Here is a 15,112-nt window from a genome sequence, read left to right as displayed (position 1 = left end):
GGAGGTAATTTGGCTCCAGGCCTGAAATAGCTGAAGGCTTTGTAATCACTGAAGTTCTAGTCAGTTGACGGCCCTTTGTAGCATCTTTAGGTCTCAAAGCCACCACTGACCCCTGGTGTCTAACCATAGGGCTGTGACTAGCATGAGCATGTTTGACCGTTCTGCCATAAATGCTCCTCCACTGCATATCTTTTTCACTTCTCACTCATTCTTAGCCTTGGCGAAAATAACTCTGTAACAAGCTTTCTCTCCTGCTAGGCCTTAGGACTTAGCATTGCTTCTCATGCTCTAACCAGTTTAGCAGAGTGCAGACTTTAGTATGTAGCAACTACTTTACCAACCCATCACACGTGTTCACTGTACACAGCATTCTGTTGCAGAAGGATACTCCATTATAATATGTCCATTGAGTCTCTCTATCTTCCTCACAATGCAAATATTCACCAGATGGTGTGAAGCCGTGCCATGCCCTAAGTTAAAAAGAAGTGAGTTTCCCACTGCACCCTTGCATTATCTAGACTTAACATTTCCTACGTCAACCCCACATTTGGAATTAACAGGCAATTTAAAATAATACATAATAAAACAAAAGTATCATAATCATAAATACTAATTCTATAATAGAACTACAATGTATTGAACATTTGGCCTGTGCTTTGATTTGGTTTGGCTTTGATTGTTTGACAGTTCTGAGTGGGGTTTGAACTCAGGACCTTACACACGAGAGGGAAGCACTTACCGCTGAGCTGTACAGCCTATTCGGCACCATTATTGGTAGACATACGATATTTAAAATTACATAATTACTTTGAGCTGTCAAGTGAAGACTCTGAGTTTCAAAGTGATTAGGTAGCTTGCTAAGGGTAACTGTCAGTTGGTTTAATATGAGCCGCTTAAATAACAATAATAATGAGGACTCTAAGAGAGATGTATATAGATCTAATCTGCATTGGTAGTAGAAAAAGACAAGATCTCCCAAATAAATTGGGAGCTTGGGGACCTTTGGAGAGGGTTAAAGAGGAGGGGAGAGGCAGGGAGGGGAACAGAGAAAATGTAGAGCTCAATAGCAACCAATAAATAAAAATAATAAAATGCATGTGAATAAAGTTATGGAGTATATATATATATATATATATGTGTGTGTGTGTGTGTGTGTGTGTGTGTGTGTGTGTGTGTGTGTGTGTAGTATGGCTGTAGCTTGAGGGTTATAACTATATAGTATGCATGTACTATGTATGTAGCACACATTTGTGTGTTTACCATGTGTGCAGTAGATGTATCATTTGGAATGGAGGATATTGTCTCCTGTGACTTTTTTGGTATGGCATCACATCCATAGTGATGCTGCTTTCCATGTGATGAGTGGAGGAGCATCTGCATAACAAGTCAAAATCATTATACATTGCTGAGTGCAGGTTATGAACTGATTACATTGAATGTCATCACATGGACCCTTGAGAGCAGGTGATAAAGGTAGAAGATGAATTCAGAGATACATAGTCATGGAGGTCAGCCATTCCAGGCTTGAGGGTAGCGTGCAGCCTGCTAGCCTGACATGGTGCTTCTGCTATGAGGACCTGTAGGCCGAGTACCTACCCAACCCCACTGAGAGTTTGATCTACAGAGCTAATCAAGAGTGAATGTTATTTTAACGATTTATGTTGGTGGGAATTCATTATAAAAGCATGAGGAAACTAAAGCATATTTTCCTTGCTGGAAGTGGGTGTTAGTTACTATTTTAAGCTGTCTGAAAGTAACCCTTAACTCTAGGAGTACATGAAGAATGGGGAAATTTTGAATAACACATTTAAAACCAAGAAAACAAAAGCAATAGACTGTTTTAAACAGATTTGTTGAGACGAGAAACTCATTCTGCTCAAATAGGCAATGCTAAGTAAAGGCTCAGTAATCAGGCAAGTGTGAGCAAGAAGACCGAAGGTATGGCCATGCACCTCTCTATAATCTTCAGCATGTGATACAAATATTGCAAAAATACATTTCAAAGCCACCATTGACTCCTGGTGTCCAGCCACAGGGCTGTGACTATATTGAGCACATTTCACCATAATGTTAAAAATATCCTTTCGTTGTATATCTTCTCCACTTCCCACCATGCCAAAGGCTCCTGGACGACAGTCTGTGACTGCCAGGTCACTTAGTTATCTCAGCTGGAGCCTATAAACGTGGCTCATCCAAGGAGGATCTGGGAAGGAGCCTGTGCCTGTGACATAACAGGAGAGCCACCAAGGTTTTCAGTAACTAGAAACAATGCTGGTGAAAAGACATGGCCCGCAAGTGAGAGACTGGTGTCCTTTTAAGTCTTGTGCACTGAGATACCTTTGTTGGAAGAAGCTGGAGAGGTCTACTCCTTAAGTTACTTTCCCCCCCTTTGGCCAATAGGAAGAAAGCACAGCTTCAGAGTGAATATAACCTAAATTGATGTTTTCACAAATCCTGAGATTTTAACTGCCCATTTCCTTGCATTTCCCCCCATGAAGATAATAAGACTCCCATTGGTTGCACATATACCATGATTATCAGAAATGACTTGTACTTTCCAGGGCATTAAACCATGCTTGGGCTGAGTCTACCTGTGTCATTCTTAGGATGCACAGGAGGAGCTCGGCTGTATGGTTTGACATAGAACACACCATTAGAGCCCTGTGATGTTTTCTGGAGGATTGGCAAGGATTCCTCTCTCTTTCCTTGCAGGCGGAGAACTGTGTAGATCAGCTGCATCTCAAAATAGCTGATGCAATTACTTTATAAAAAGACAAGGTTTCTTTTGGCATGCAGCTCTGAAGATTCCAATCTAAGATCTTGGTACTGGGCTTCTGGCAACAAGAGACAATGGAGGTAGGGTTGTCATATCAAGGCAGCCTCCACCTCCAACCTGTATCTCTCCAGCTAGGAGACAAGGGAGACTGGAGAGATGCTGGTCCCACTATTCTTCTGGAGAATGAACTCTCAGTGACCTTTGCTCTTCCCACCTCCCAGCTCTAAAAAAAGCACCTCCCAGTAGTGTGTGGATCAAACAGATAGCAATTGGACTTTGGAGGAACATTTCTCCAAACCATAGCAGGAGCTATGGATGCATCCCATGTATTCCTAGTTGGCTTTGCTCTCAGGGTCCTTTAAAAGTATACGAGCACAAATAAAATGGAGAACGGTAGAGAGACAGTTTGAATAGACGTGTTGTTTTGCTGAGTTGAGCTTATGCATTTTGCCCTCGGTTGTATGCATTGAGTATCGGGTACATAAAAACTATGGGTGGACATGGTCAAGTATTGCTTTTATAGAACTTAACAGTTTGGAAGAAAAAGCATAAAAATTGTTTCTCCAAACAATTTTGGAATAATTGGATGCTAATTATATGGTTCAGACTTTAATAGGACATAGCAGTGTGATGATGATCTTCCAATAGATGGAACTTCGCTGAAGGGTCTAGGCGGTTTGAAGCAAGAGTTGCAACAAAGCAGCTGTGACATGTTGACCTGGGAATGAGTGGGCAGAGGAGACAAGGACGAGTGAATCATTGTTTGATGAATGGGGGGAGAGATGCTGGAAATTGGATCTTCTGATGTTTGTGAGAGAAAAAACTTTGCTGTATTGCATTATGTTATTTGTATGTTAGACAACAAGAGGGACCTGAAGATTCTCAGACAGAAGCCTGACATATTGTCCATGATGTTAAGAGATTTCCTTAATTTGGGAATGTGGATCTGAGAACAAACTAAATGGCGAGGCTAGGAATGCACACTGCAGGGGAAGACCTCCGGAACAGTAGTAGGCTCTTTATGTGATTATACAAAATAAACATATATTCATTTATATAATTCCTTCATTTAAATCTAAATGGGCTAATTGTGATCTTATTGTTGTAGAGGAATCCCAGGCAGGAAGTGTGGCACAATCATACTAACGGCAGAGGAGCTAAATTGCTGCAGGGTAAGTAAATATTTCCTTTTAAAAACTGTTTGTGTTTAAAAATATTTTACTGGTTTTTGAGAATTCCATACAATATCATATTCACTCTGTCCCCCAGGTTTTCCTGATCCACATCCTCTTCTTTACACATCCAATGCTATGTCCACTTTAAAAATAGAAAACAAAAGTCAAGCCATAAAACCACACAGTCCAGTTTGTGCTGTCCGTACACTTTCAGTCATGTGGCCATCCCCTGGAGGGTGCTGGACATCCCAGCAGTCACACCGTAACACAACGGCTGTCACTGTCCCCGCAGCTATCAGTTGCTCTAGCTTCTCAGCAAAGGATTGAGACTTTGTGCCAATTTCCCCACTCTAAGCTGAGATTTTGTTTGCCTTGAGCTTGACTAAGTCCTGTGCATGCTGTCACACTACTGTGAATTCATGTGGAAACTGGCCTGCTGTGTCCAAAAAACGGCTTCCTTGTAGTCTTCTACCATGTCTGGCTCTTAGAATGTTTTTGTCCTATCTTCCACACTGATACCTGAGCCTGGGGAAGGGAAGAGCATGATATAGATGCTCCATGGAGGGCTGAGAACTCTATAATCTCTCATTCTCTGCACCTTGACCAGTTATAGTCTCTGCTTTAGTCTCCATTTCCTTCGGAAAGCTTCCCATGAGATTTGAGAGATGCAGTAATCTATGGTTATAATAATAGAGCCTACTATGTCTAGTGTGACAGTTTCATTTGAAGTCTTTTTATACAGGTGTATGCTGTACATTTTAGGAAAGTTGAAGTATAACTGTTATGAAAGATCTTCAGGGTTGGATGTCCTCTTCCATGTTCCCACTGCTACCCCCACCCCATTAACCCTTCCTGTCCCAATATTCCCTGCTACAGCTCCTCGCAACACATTCTAGCTCTCATCCCTTGAAAGCTTCTCCTCATGGCCTCTTGGTAATTTCCTAACCGAGATGAGTATTGCAAATGAAACATATATATATATATATATATATATATATATATATATATATATATATAAAGAGTCAATGTTAGCATCCTCAGATGAGAGAAAGTACATGACATTTGTCTTTTTGGGTGTCTGTTACCTCACTCAGAATGAATATTTTAAGTTCCATTCAATTTGCCTACAAGTGTAATAGTTTCATTTTTCTTAGCAGCTGAATAATATTTCATGTTTTAGCTGGGCAGTGGTGGCACGTGTCTTTAATCCCAGCACTTGGGAAGCAGAGGCAGGCAGATCTCTGTGAGTTCGAGGCCCACCTGGTCTATGAGAGCTAGTTCCAGGACAGGCTCCAAAGCTACACAGAAATCCTGTCTCAAAAAACCAAAAGGAATAATAATGATAATAATAATAACAATAATAATAATATTTCATGTTGTAAGTATTATGTATTCCCATTGTCCATTCAATAACTGATGGTCATTTAGGGCATTTTCATTTCTTGGTTAATGTAAATAGAAATCTCCATGCCCTTTCTCTCTCTCTCTTTCCTTTTAAAAAAACAAAAATAAACAAACAAAACAGGAACTCAAATACATGTACATACACACACACATACACACACCTAAACCCACAAAACCACAAAATTGGAAACCAAATGTACAAGCAATGACTAGAAGGACAAAAATTGTCCCAAACAAAGAAATAGAAACAAAAAGTCTACAAAATTACCACTGGGTTCATTTTTTTGTTGACTATCCACTGCTGGACATAATGCCTGGCCTTAAGTATAGTTAGTATACCCAGTAGGGACTACACTGAAGAAGTCTAATTTTTCCTTTACAGGAGAGTACAAATTGAACATTGTCCTCTTGTGGGTCTCTCTCTGTGTTAGTTCCCATCTGCTGCAGGAGGGAGTATCACTGATGATGGCCAAGCAAGGCACTAAATTATGGGTATAGCAGAATATCACGGAGAGTCATTTTGTCCCTATGTTCCCACAGTAGAACAATAGTGTTTGTTTTCCCCTAGGGTTATGGCCTAACCTGTCACAGGTTCTTGTTTACCCTGGCAGTATCAGGGATGGGCTCTATATGAATGGGCCTTAAATCTAGTCAGAGAGTGCTTGGGTAATCCCACAGCATTGTGTATTTCAGTATCATGAATGTTAGTCAGTAGGGGTGAAGCCTTTAGTCAGGCACCAACTCAATTTCTCCACGTTTAAATTTTATTTTTGGTAATAGGGCATTATCATCAGTTCTGGGGAGCAACCAATAGCCTTGGCAATAGTCTGTGATGTTTGGGAGTTTCCGTGGGGTCCCATTGGCCAGCAACTCAATGAGATCTAATCCATTCCTGGCAGTGGAAATTTTAATTGGTGGCATAACATGTTGAGTTATATATATATATATATATATATATATATATATATATATATATATATATATAATCTCCCATTATTTGGTGATTTCATTTATGTTTCTTTCACACTCATGTGAATATATATGTGAACATATATATATATATATATATATATGTGAACATATATGTGTGTGTGTGTGTGTGTTAAGAAATTTCTTCAGAAGCAGATTTCCATATGACCCCTTAAGTAGGTTTTGCTGTTAGTTGTTTCTTCCCACATTCTCTTCTCCCTTATTCCTCTCTTCAATCCCTTCTAAATTCTCCCACTCCAGCTTCTTGCCTGTCTCTTAATAATGATGTATTCTATTTCTCCTCCAATAGGAAATCTCATCCCTCATAGTCCCCTAATATGTACCTAACCTTATGGTCATATGGATTGTAGCATACATATTGAAGATTTAGAAGCTAACATCTGCTGGTGAGAGAAAACATAATAGTATTTTTCTTTTTGAGTCTGTGTTACTTCACTCAGGATGACATTTTCTGGCTCCATTCATTTACCTACAGATTTTATAATTTTATTTTTAATAGTTAAATAACATTCCATTGTATGAATATAACATGTTGTCATTGCCTACGTATCAGTTGGTAGACATCTAGACTATTTGAATTTCTGAACTGGAATTATGGATAAAGCGACAATGAACATTTGTGAACAAGTATTTCTGTAGTTGGATATAAAATCTTTTGTGTGTTTGTCCCTTGATAGTATAGCTGGGTGTTTAGGTAGATCTTTTTCCAGATTACTGAGTCACTGCCACACCGATTTACATGTGGCTATACAAGTTTGCATCCCCAGCAACAGTGAATAAGATCTACCCTTCCCCCACATTCTTGCCAGCAAGAGCTGCCATTTGTTTGTTCTATCCAGGCCATTCTGAAAAAGATAATGTGACATCTCAAAGTAATTTTATTTTGTGTTTTCATGATAACTGAGAAATGTTTACCATTTCAAATGCTGCTCAGTCACCTGTCTTTCATCTTTTGAGAACTCTCTGCTTAGTTCTGTACTCTATATTTAATTTGGTCATATGTTTTCTTGGCATTCAGCTTATTTGATTCTTTTTGTATTTTAGATACTAAGCCTCTAGCAGATACAAAATTTGTAAAGATCTTTTTCCATTTTCTAGCCTGCTAGTTTGCCTGAATGATAGTGTTGTTTGCCATATAGAAGGTTTTTTTTTTTTTTTAGCTTCATGAAGTCCCATTAAATTGTCCTGTTTGAAAATCTTCTGTGCTAATGAGTTCCAGGCTACTTCCCCTGTTCTTTTCTATCAGATTCAGTATATCCTTATTTTGAAATCTTTGATCCATTTGGAGTTGAATTTCATGTAGGGTGATAAGTAAGGATCTATTGACTTTCTTCTACATTCAGTCGTTCAGTTTTGCTAGGTTCTTTATTTAAAAAATCAGGTATTCATAGGGTTGTGAAATTATGCCTGGATCTTAGTTCAATTCCATTGATCAATATGTCTATTTTTATGCCAACAGCATGTTGTTTTTATTACTATGCTTCCAAGAGTACTTTTATCAATCAGAATTGTGTTAGCTGTCCTGGGATACGTATTTATTTAATGTGTGCGTTTCCATACGAAGCTTTAAATCATCTTTTCAATTTCTGTGAAGAATTTTGTTAGAATTTCAATGGAGACTGCATTGAACCTGTATTTGTTTTTTGCTGGGATGGCTTTTTTCACAACATTAATCCTAGCTGATCCTTGAGCATGAGTATCTTTCCATATTCTGATGGCTCCTTCAAATTTTTTTAAGATCATAAAGTTTTTTTGTTGTTGTTGATATACACACATATGTGTATGTATGTATGTCATTTACTTGCTTGGTTAGAATTATCTGAAAATATTGGGAATTTTTTGAGACAATTGTGGAAGGCACTGTTTCTTTGCTGGAAGTTTTTTACCAGCCATAGAAGTTTCCTGGTGTAGTTTTAGGTCACTTATGTATACTATCAAATCATCTGCAAGTAAAGATACTTTGACTTCTTCCTTTCCTGTTTGCATCCCTTCGATCTCCTTCAGTTGTCTTTATACCCTAGCTAAGGCTTCAAGTACTATGTTGAATATGCATGAAGAGAGTGGACATCCTTATCTTGTTCCTGATTTGGCAAATTGCTTCTATTCAATTCAGAAGAACGAACTGCTTTATGTCGATGTTGGCTGTGAACTTGCTATAAGTTGTCTTTATTAGGTTGTGGTATGTTGCTTGTATCTCTAGTCTTTTCAGGACTTTTATTATGAAGGGGACTTGGATGTTTTTCAAAAGTCTTTTTTTTTTTTTTTTTTTGCTCTGTACATTTATTGTCTGTTTTGTTCTCGTCTTTCAGTCTGTTTTAATTGGCAGGTGTGTGTAATGATTTGCATATGTTGAGTCATCCCTGCATCTCTGGGATTTAGCCAACTTCACTCTGGTGAATAATCTTTTTGATGTGTTCCTAGATTTGGTTTGCCAATATGTATTGAGAATTTTTCTATTTATGTGCGAATTCTTCTTCGATGGTCCGGTAGAATTCTGCACTCAATCGCTCTGACCCTGGGATTTTGTTGTGAAACTATTAATAACTGCTTCTATTTCACTAGCAGTTATGGGTGTGTTTAAATTCTTTATTTGATCTTGATTGACTATGGCAGGTTGTATATATCAAGAAATTCATCTGTTTCTATTAGGTTTTCCAATTAAGTGGAACACAGATTTTTAAAAATGTCCTCATGATTCTCTGGATTTCTTCAGTGTCTACTGTAAAGTAATGTCTTGCCTATCGTCTCTAATTTTACTAACTTGAATCTTCTCTCTGTGTCTTTTAGTTAATTTCACTAAGGGTTTGACAATTTTCTTGATTTTCTTAAAGAGCCAACCCTTTATTGATTCCTTATATTTTTGTTGTTGGTTTGTTTGTTTGTTTTGTATATATTTAATTGATTTTAACTCCTAAGTTGCCATCTACTTCTTTGGGGTGTTATTTCTTCTTGTTATTCTAGAGCTTTCAAGTGTGCTGCTAAATTACTATTATGAGATCTTCCCATGTTTTTGGCATAGACACCAAATTGTTATGAACTCTCCTCTTCGAACTTCCTTAACTATGTCCCATAGATTTGGATATGTTGTGTTTTCAATTCTAAAATGTTTTAAATTTTCCACTTTATCTTTGCTTTGACTCATTCTTCATCCAGTAATGAGTTATTCAGTTTCCCTGAATTTGTAAGTTGTTTTGTTATTTCTGCTGTTGATATCCAGATATAATGTGTGGTGGTCAGATAGGATACAGGACATTATTTCAATTTTCTTGCATCTCTTGAGGCTCACTTTATTTCTCAGTATGTGGTCAGTTTTGGAGAAAGTTCCATGAGGTGCTAAGAAGAAGGTAAATTCTATTGTGTTTTAGTGAAGTGGTCTATAATTATGTGCTAAGTCCATTTGATTTATTACATCATATTTTCCAGCATTTCTTTATTTATTTTCTGTCTAGGTGACCTGAATGTTGGCAAGAGTAGGGTATTAAGTCACCTACTACCATTGTGTGTGTGTGTCCCAGATGTGGTTTTAGCTATAGTAGTGTTCCTTTTATGAACTGGGTGCCCTGTGTTTGGTGCAGACATGTTTAGGACTGCAATATCCTCTTTGTTGGTTTTCATTTGATGAGAATATGGTGTCCTTCCCTATCTATTTTGGCTTGTTTTGGTTTTAAGTCTACTTTATCAAAGATTAAAATAGTTACACCTGCTTGTTTCTTGGGTTAGTTAGCTTGGAATACCTTTTCCAACCTTTTACCTTGAGGTGATGTCTATCCTTGATGGTAAGCTATCTTTTTGGGATGCGACAGAAAACTAGATTCTGATTTTTAATTCAATCTGTTAGTTTGTAGCTTTTTTATTGAGTAATTGAAATAATTAATATCTGGTGTTTTAAATGAGCAGTGTTTATTGATTCCTGTTATTTTGTTTTAATGGAGTTTCCTCCTTTTTTGTTTTATTGTTCTGACATTATTTATTTCTTGTATCATCTTGTGTGCACTTAACATCTCCACAAAGAATTTTTCTTTCTAATACCTTCAGTAGAGCTGTATTGGTAGATAAACATTGCTCTGGTTTTATTTTGAAATGTTTATCTTTCTCAATCTATTCTGATTGATAGGTTTTTTTTTTTTTTTTTTTTTAGATTTACTAGTCTGTGCTGACATTTTTGTCTCTCAGAGATTATAGAATATCCATCTAGACCCTTCTGGATTTCAGAGTCTTCATTGAGATATCAACTGTTATCTTAGTTGACTCCCTTTATATATTATTTGACCTTTTCCCTTTGCAATTTTTAATATCCCTTCTTTGTTCCATACAATTAGTGTTTTGATTATTATGTATCATGAGGAATTTCTTTTCTAGTCATGTCTATTTGATGTTCTGTCTGCTCATTATACCACGATAGTCACTTCCTTATTTGAATTGGGAAAATTTTAGCCTGTGATTTTTGATGAAAATGTCTTTGACCTGGGTTTCTTCTCATGGCTTTTATTATTCTTAGACTTGGTCTTTACTTAATGCCCTGGATTTACTAGATTGTTTGTGCCTGGATATTTTTAGATTTCACACTCTTTTGACTGAGGCTTCCATTTAGTCTATCCTGTCTTTAACACCTAAGATTATCTCTTCTGTGTCTTGTAGTTGGCAAGGTCTACTTCTGGGGTATTTGCATGACTTTATAATTTTTTTATTTCAGGTTTAATTTCAGTTTGAGTTTTCTTTAGTGATTATTTTTCTTTGCTAAATTCAACCTTCATGTCTTGAATTGCATTCCTTATTTCCTTTAGCTATTTCTCTGTGTTTCCATGGTCCTCACTAAGGGGTTAGTTACTATACTTGCTAAGGTCTTTGGATCAATCTTAATTTCTGCTTTGAAGTCCTTGTCTTGGGCTTCACTGATATTGCATTTCTCAGGATGTACTGTGTGGGTATCTGGGTTCTTGTGAGGTATATTGTCTTGCCTGTCCATGTATTTGTTTTTGTGCTGGAGTCTAGACTTCTGTGGCCTTAGTACTGAGGTATTTCTAGCTGTTCTTGTCTTATTGGGTGGGTATTTGATGCCCTTTCTGGATCCCAGGCAAGTGAGATGGCTATGGCATCTCTATAGGGAGTACTTTCACAAGTCTGTAGATGGCATAATAGAATAGAGATGGGCTAGAAGGAAAAGATGAGATGGGCTATGGGAATGAGCTGGAGATAATGGGTCCATGTATTAGCCTAGCCCAGATGGATCGACGGCAGTTTTCTATCAGAATCTCAAAGAACTACAAATAATACTCACTAAATCACTCAAAAGGGTGGGGGGAAGAAGGAAGAGAGGAACAAAAGGAGGGAGGAAGGAAGGAAAAAAGAAAGAAAGAAAGAAAGAAAGAAAGAAAGAAGGAAGGAAGGAAGGAAGGAAGGAAGGAAGGAAGAAAAAAAAGGAAGAAAGAAAGAAAAAAGAAAAAAGAAAGGAAGGAAGGAAGGAAGGAAGGAAGGAAGGAAGGAAGAAAAAATAAGGAAGAAAGAAAGAAGAAAGAAAAAAGAAAGGAAGGAAGGAAGGAAGGAAGGAAGGAAGGAAGGAAGGAAAAGAAAGAAAGGCAAAAAGAATGAAGAGAGAGGGAATGTTTCCAAATTCCTTCTATGAAGCATTAACCTAATAAAAAGACCAAGTAAAGACATAAGAAAAAAGGAAAACTACAGACCTATAGCTGCAATGACCTTAGATGCAAAACTTTTCAATAAAATACTTGAAAACCAAATACAGGCAAACATTTAACAGTGCTTCTCAGTCTTCCTAATTTTGCATGCCACCTTTTAATAGAGTTCTTCATGTTGTGGTGACCCCAACCATAAAATTATTTTGTTTCTACTTCATAACTGAAAATTTGCTTCTGTTATGAATCATAATGTAAACATCTGAAATGCAGGATATCTGGCATGTGACCCCTAAAGGAATCCTGAGCCACTGAAAAAGGTCATCCCCATGATCAAGTCAGCTTTATTGTAGAGATATCAGGAAAATTCAACATATATAAATCAAAAAATGTAATAAATCATATAATGGACTTAAAGACAAGAAAAATCCCATGATCACATCAATAGATGCAGAAAAGGTGTTTAACAAAATACAACTTGCCTTCATGGTAAATGTTTCTTAAACAGGACTGGGAGGAACATACTCAACATGGTAAGGCTACATGAGACAAACACATAGCTAATATCATCATAAAATGGAGAAAACTTGGAAGCAACACCACTTAAGTAAGGAATGTACACAATCCTTACTCATTTTTAATATAATGCTTAACCCTCTGGCTAGAGCAATATGACAAGAGAAGGGAATTAAATGGATACAAATAGAAAAAGAAATCAGATTATCCCTATTTTTAGATGATAATACATATAAGAACTCCAAATTTACATCAGATACTATGTATAGTGCTTTCAGCAAAGTAACAGGATACAAACTCAGTATCCTTTCCTTATGCTGATAACCAGCTCCCTGAGATCCCAGGAACACTCCCATTCACAATAGCCTCAACAAAGAAATATCTAGGAATAATCCTAACCAATGAGGTAACAGAGCTTTGTAACAAAAGCCTTAAATCTCTGAAGAAAGGGGTTCATGAAGACACTAGAAGATAGAAAGACCTCCCTCGTGCTTATGGATTGGTAGAATTAATTTTGTGAAAAAAGAGCATCCTACCAAAAGCAGCATATAGATTCAATGCAATCCCAATCAAAATTCCCATGACATTCTTCACATAAGTAGAAAAAATATCATAAAATATAAGCAATCCTGAGCCAAAAGAACAATGCTAGAGAAATTGTCATCGCCATATCAAATTCCAAGTCGTATTACTGACAGTAATAAAATAAATGACATTGGCACAGTAAAGTACATGTAGACCAATGAAACAAAATTGAAGACCCAAATATGAATGCACATATCTACAATTATCCCAAATACATACAGGACCAGGGATGACACCACCCAAAATGGGCTGAAAAATCAACATAGTACATTATCAAAAACTAAAAGCAGAATAACAATAAAGGACTACACACCCTACTCCACAGATACTTGGACAGCCATGTTAATTATGGTTCATCCACAATAACAAGGAAATAGAAAAAGCCCAATGTCATTCAACCCACAAGTGTGTAATGAGAATGTGATACATATGCATAATTGAACTATATTCACCTGTAAAAAAGAAGTCATGGAATTTTCAGGTAAATGGGTACAACTGAAAAATATTGAGTTGCCTAACCCAGATCCTGAGAGACAAAGGTCAGCTGCTCTGTCTCATTTGTAGATCCTTGCTCCAAATCTTCAGCTGCGCTTGCTTTTATACCCTGAAGTATCTGAAGAAGCCAGGAAAATAGAAAGGGAGCATGGGATAAAGGAGAGGGGAGGTGAAATGTAGCTCTAGGAAAGAAGATAGTAAAAAGCAGGATATTGTAAAAAAGATGAGGATTTTTCACTATCGAATGGATAGGAAGATTAATTCAGGGCTTGAGGGAGGAAGGAAGGAAATAACACCAAGAGTGTTTGAAAAAGCCATAGGGAATCATTATTTTACAAGTTTACATAAGTATGAAAAAAAAACATAGGGAATCATTATTTTACAAGTTTACATAAGTATGAAAACGTCATAGGGAATCACATTATTTTACAAGCTTGCATATGTATCTATTCATATGCATATATGTGTGGTTGGCTTATTTATGCCATATGGAGTGGTGCTTTCCCCAAGACCCTTGCACTGTGACAAGACCCCTAGTTCCAGGCACATAAAACCTCCTCTTGTGTTGTTTGTTAGGGAAGTAGAAGAATCTCCCCAAACAATATAGGACACTGTCATTGTCCTTCCTTGCCTCCCAGGACATGAAGGTTAAAGATCCTACAAACTTCGGACACAGGTCTTGGAGGATTTGAGCTGGAACTGTCCTATAAGTCTCTTGAAAGTTAGCTCCCATCCCATAATATTCAGAGGTACTATTAAGCCGCCAAAGTAGGAAAACAATCATCCTACCCAGCTGTGAACCTAGGAACCACAGCAATAACTAAACAAGCAACATATCCACAATATTGCAATAGTGTTACTTTTATCTTGGGCTTAACCTAGAGCTGTCTAATTGTACTTCAGACTACCTTAATATGAAGGAATTGCAATATTGAACCCTTTCCAACTTTTCACGACTGGAGAGGTCATAGGACCTAAACAACCTACTTCTGCCATTTTTTAAAACTAAAATGATTTCGAGTAATATTCTACATACTTACCCTTATGCTTCTGGATAACTGTAACTCTTAAGTCTAATCAAAGAAGCTTCATTTTGCAGCAGAGGCTGTTAAAGAGACACACAACTAATCAAATGCAGAGAATAAGAGACTGTATGGTACTCAACTCCAAATGATACATCAGAAACACAACCCCTACACTTAATGAAGCTCAGGAAGAATTGGAGAAGAGTGGGTGGAAATATTGTAGGAGGAAGAGATTTTGGTTACCTGCTACTACATAGTCTCTCTTAGATGTGACAGAGAAAATGCTAACATGGAACTCCAATGGTATGGTGGTCTTAACAGCCTGGCATACTGATAAAATCAGTTGACTTGTCAGTATGGGTGGTGGAATTTTCATGTAGTCCCCTGTTGGATGAGAGCTAGAGGCTCTCAATGGCTGCCCAGGGAGGGAGAATCATTTTCTCCTCGGAATGAGCTCCCACATAGTTCTCTATTCTCAAGTGGCCAGCCCTGGACATGTGTACATATGAATAG

The 15,112-nt window shown here is 37.4% G+C and overlaps 1 protein-coding gene across 1 annotated transcript in view; it reads left to right on the top strand.

The window, feature by feature from the left end:
* Cpne8 (copine 8) overlaps positions 1 to 15,112 on the top strand; it is a 191,898-nt gene that overhangs the window by 89,477 nt on the left and 87,309 nt on the right. Inside the window, exon 7 of the mRNA XM_038343526.1 lies at positions 3,885 to 3,948. Within this exon, the coding sequence (XP_038199454.1) occupies positions 3,885 to 3,948 (64 nt within the window). The remainder of the gene's footprint in view (positions 1 to 3,884; positions 3,949 to 15,112) is intronic.

Source organism: Arvicola amphibius, chromosome 9 (assembly GCF_903992535.2).
Source record: "Arvicola amphibius chromosome 9, mArvAmp1.2, whole genome shotgun sequence".
In the NCBI taxonomy this organism is placed as follows: Eukaryota; Metazoa; Chordata; class Mammalia; order Rodentia; family Cricetidae; genus Arvicola; species Arvicola amphibius.
The sequence above is the reverse complement of the archived record's forward strand: the minus strand, read 5'-3'. Positions and strand labels throughout refer to the sequence as shown.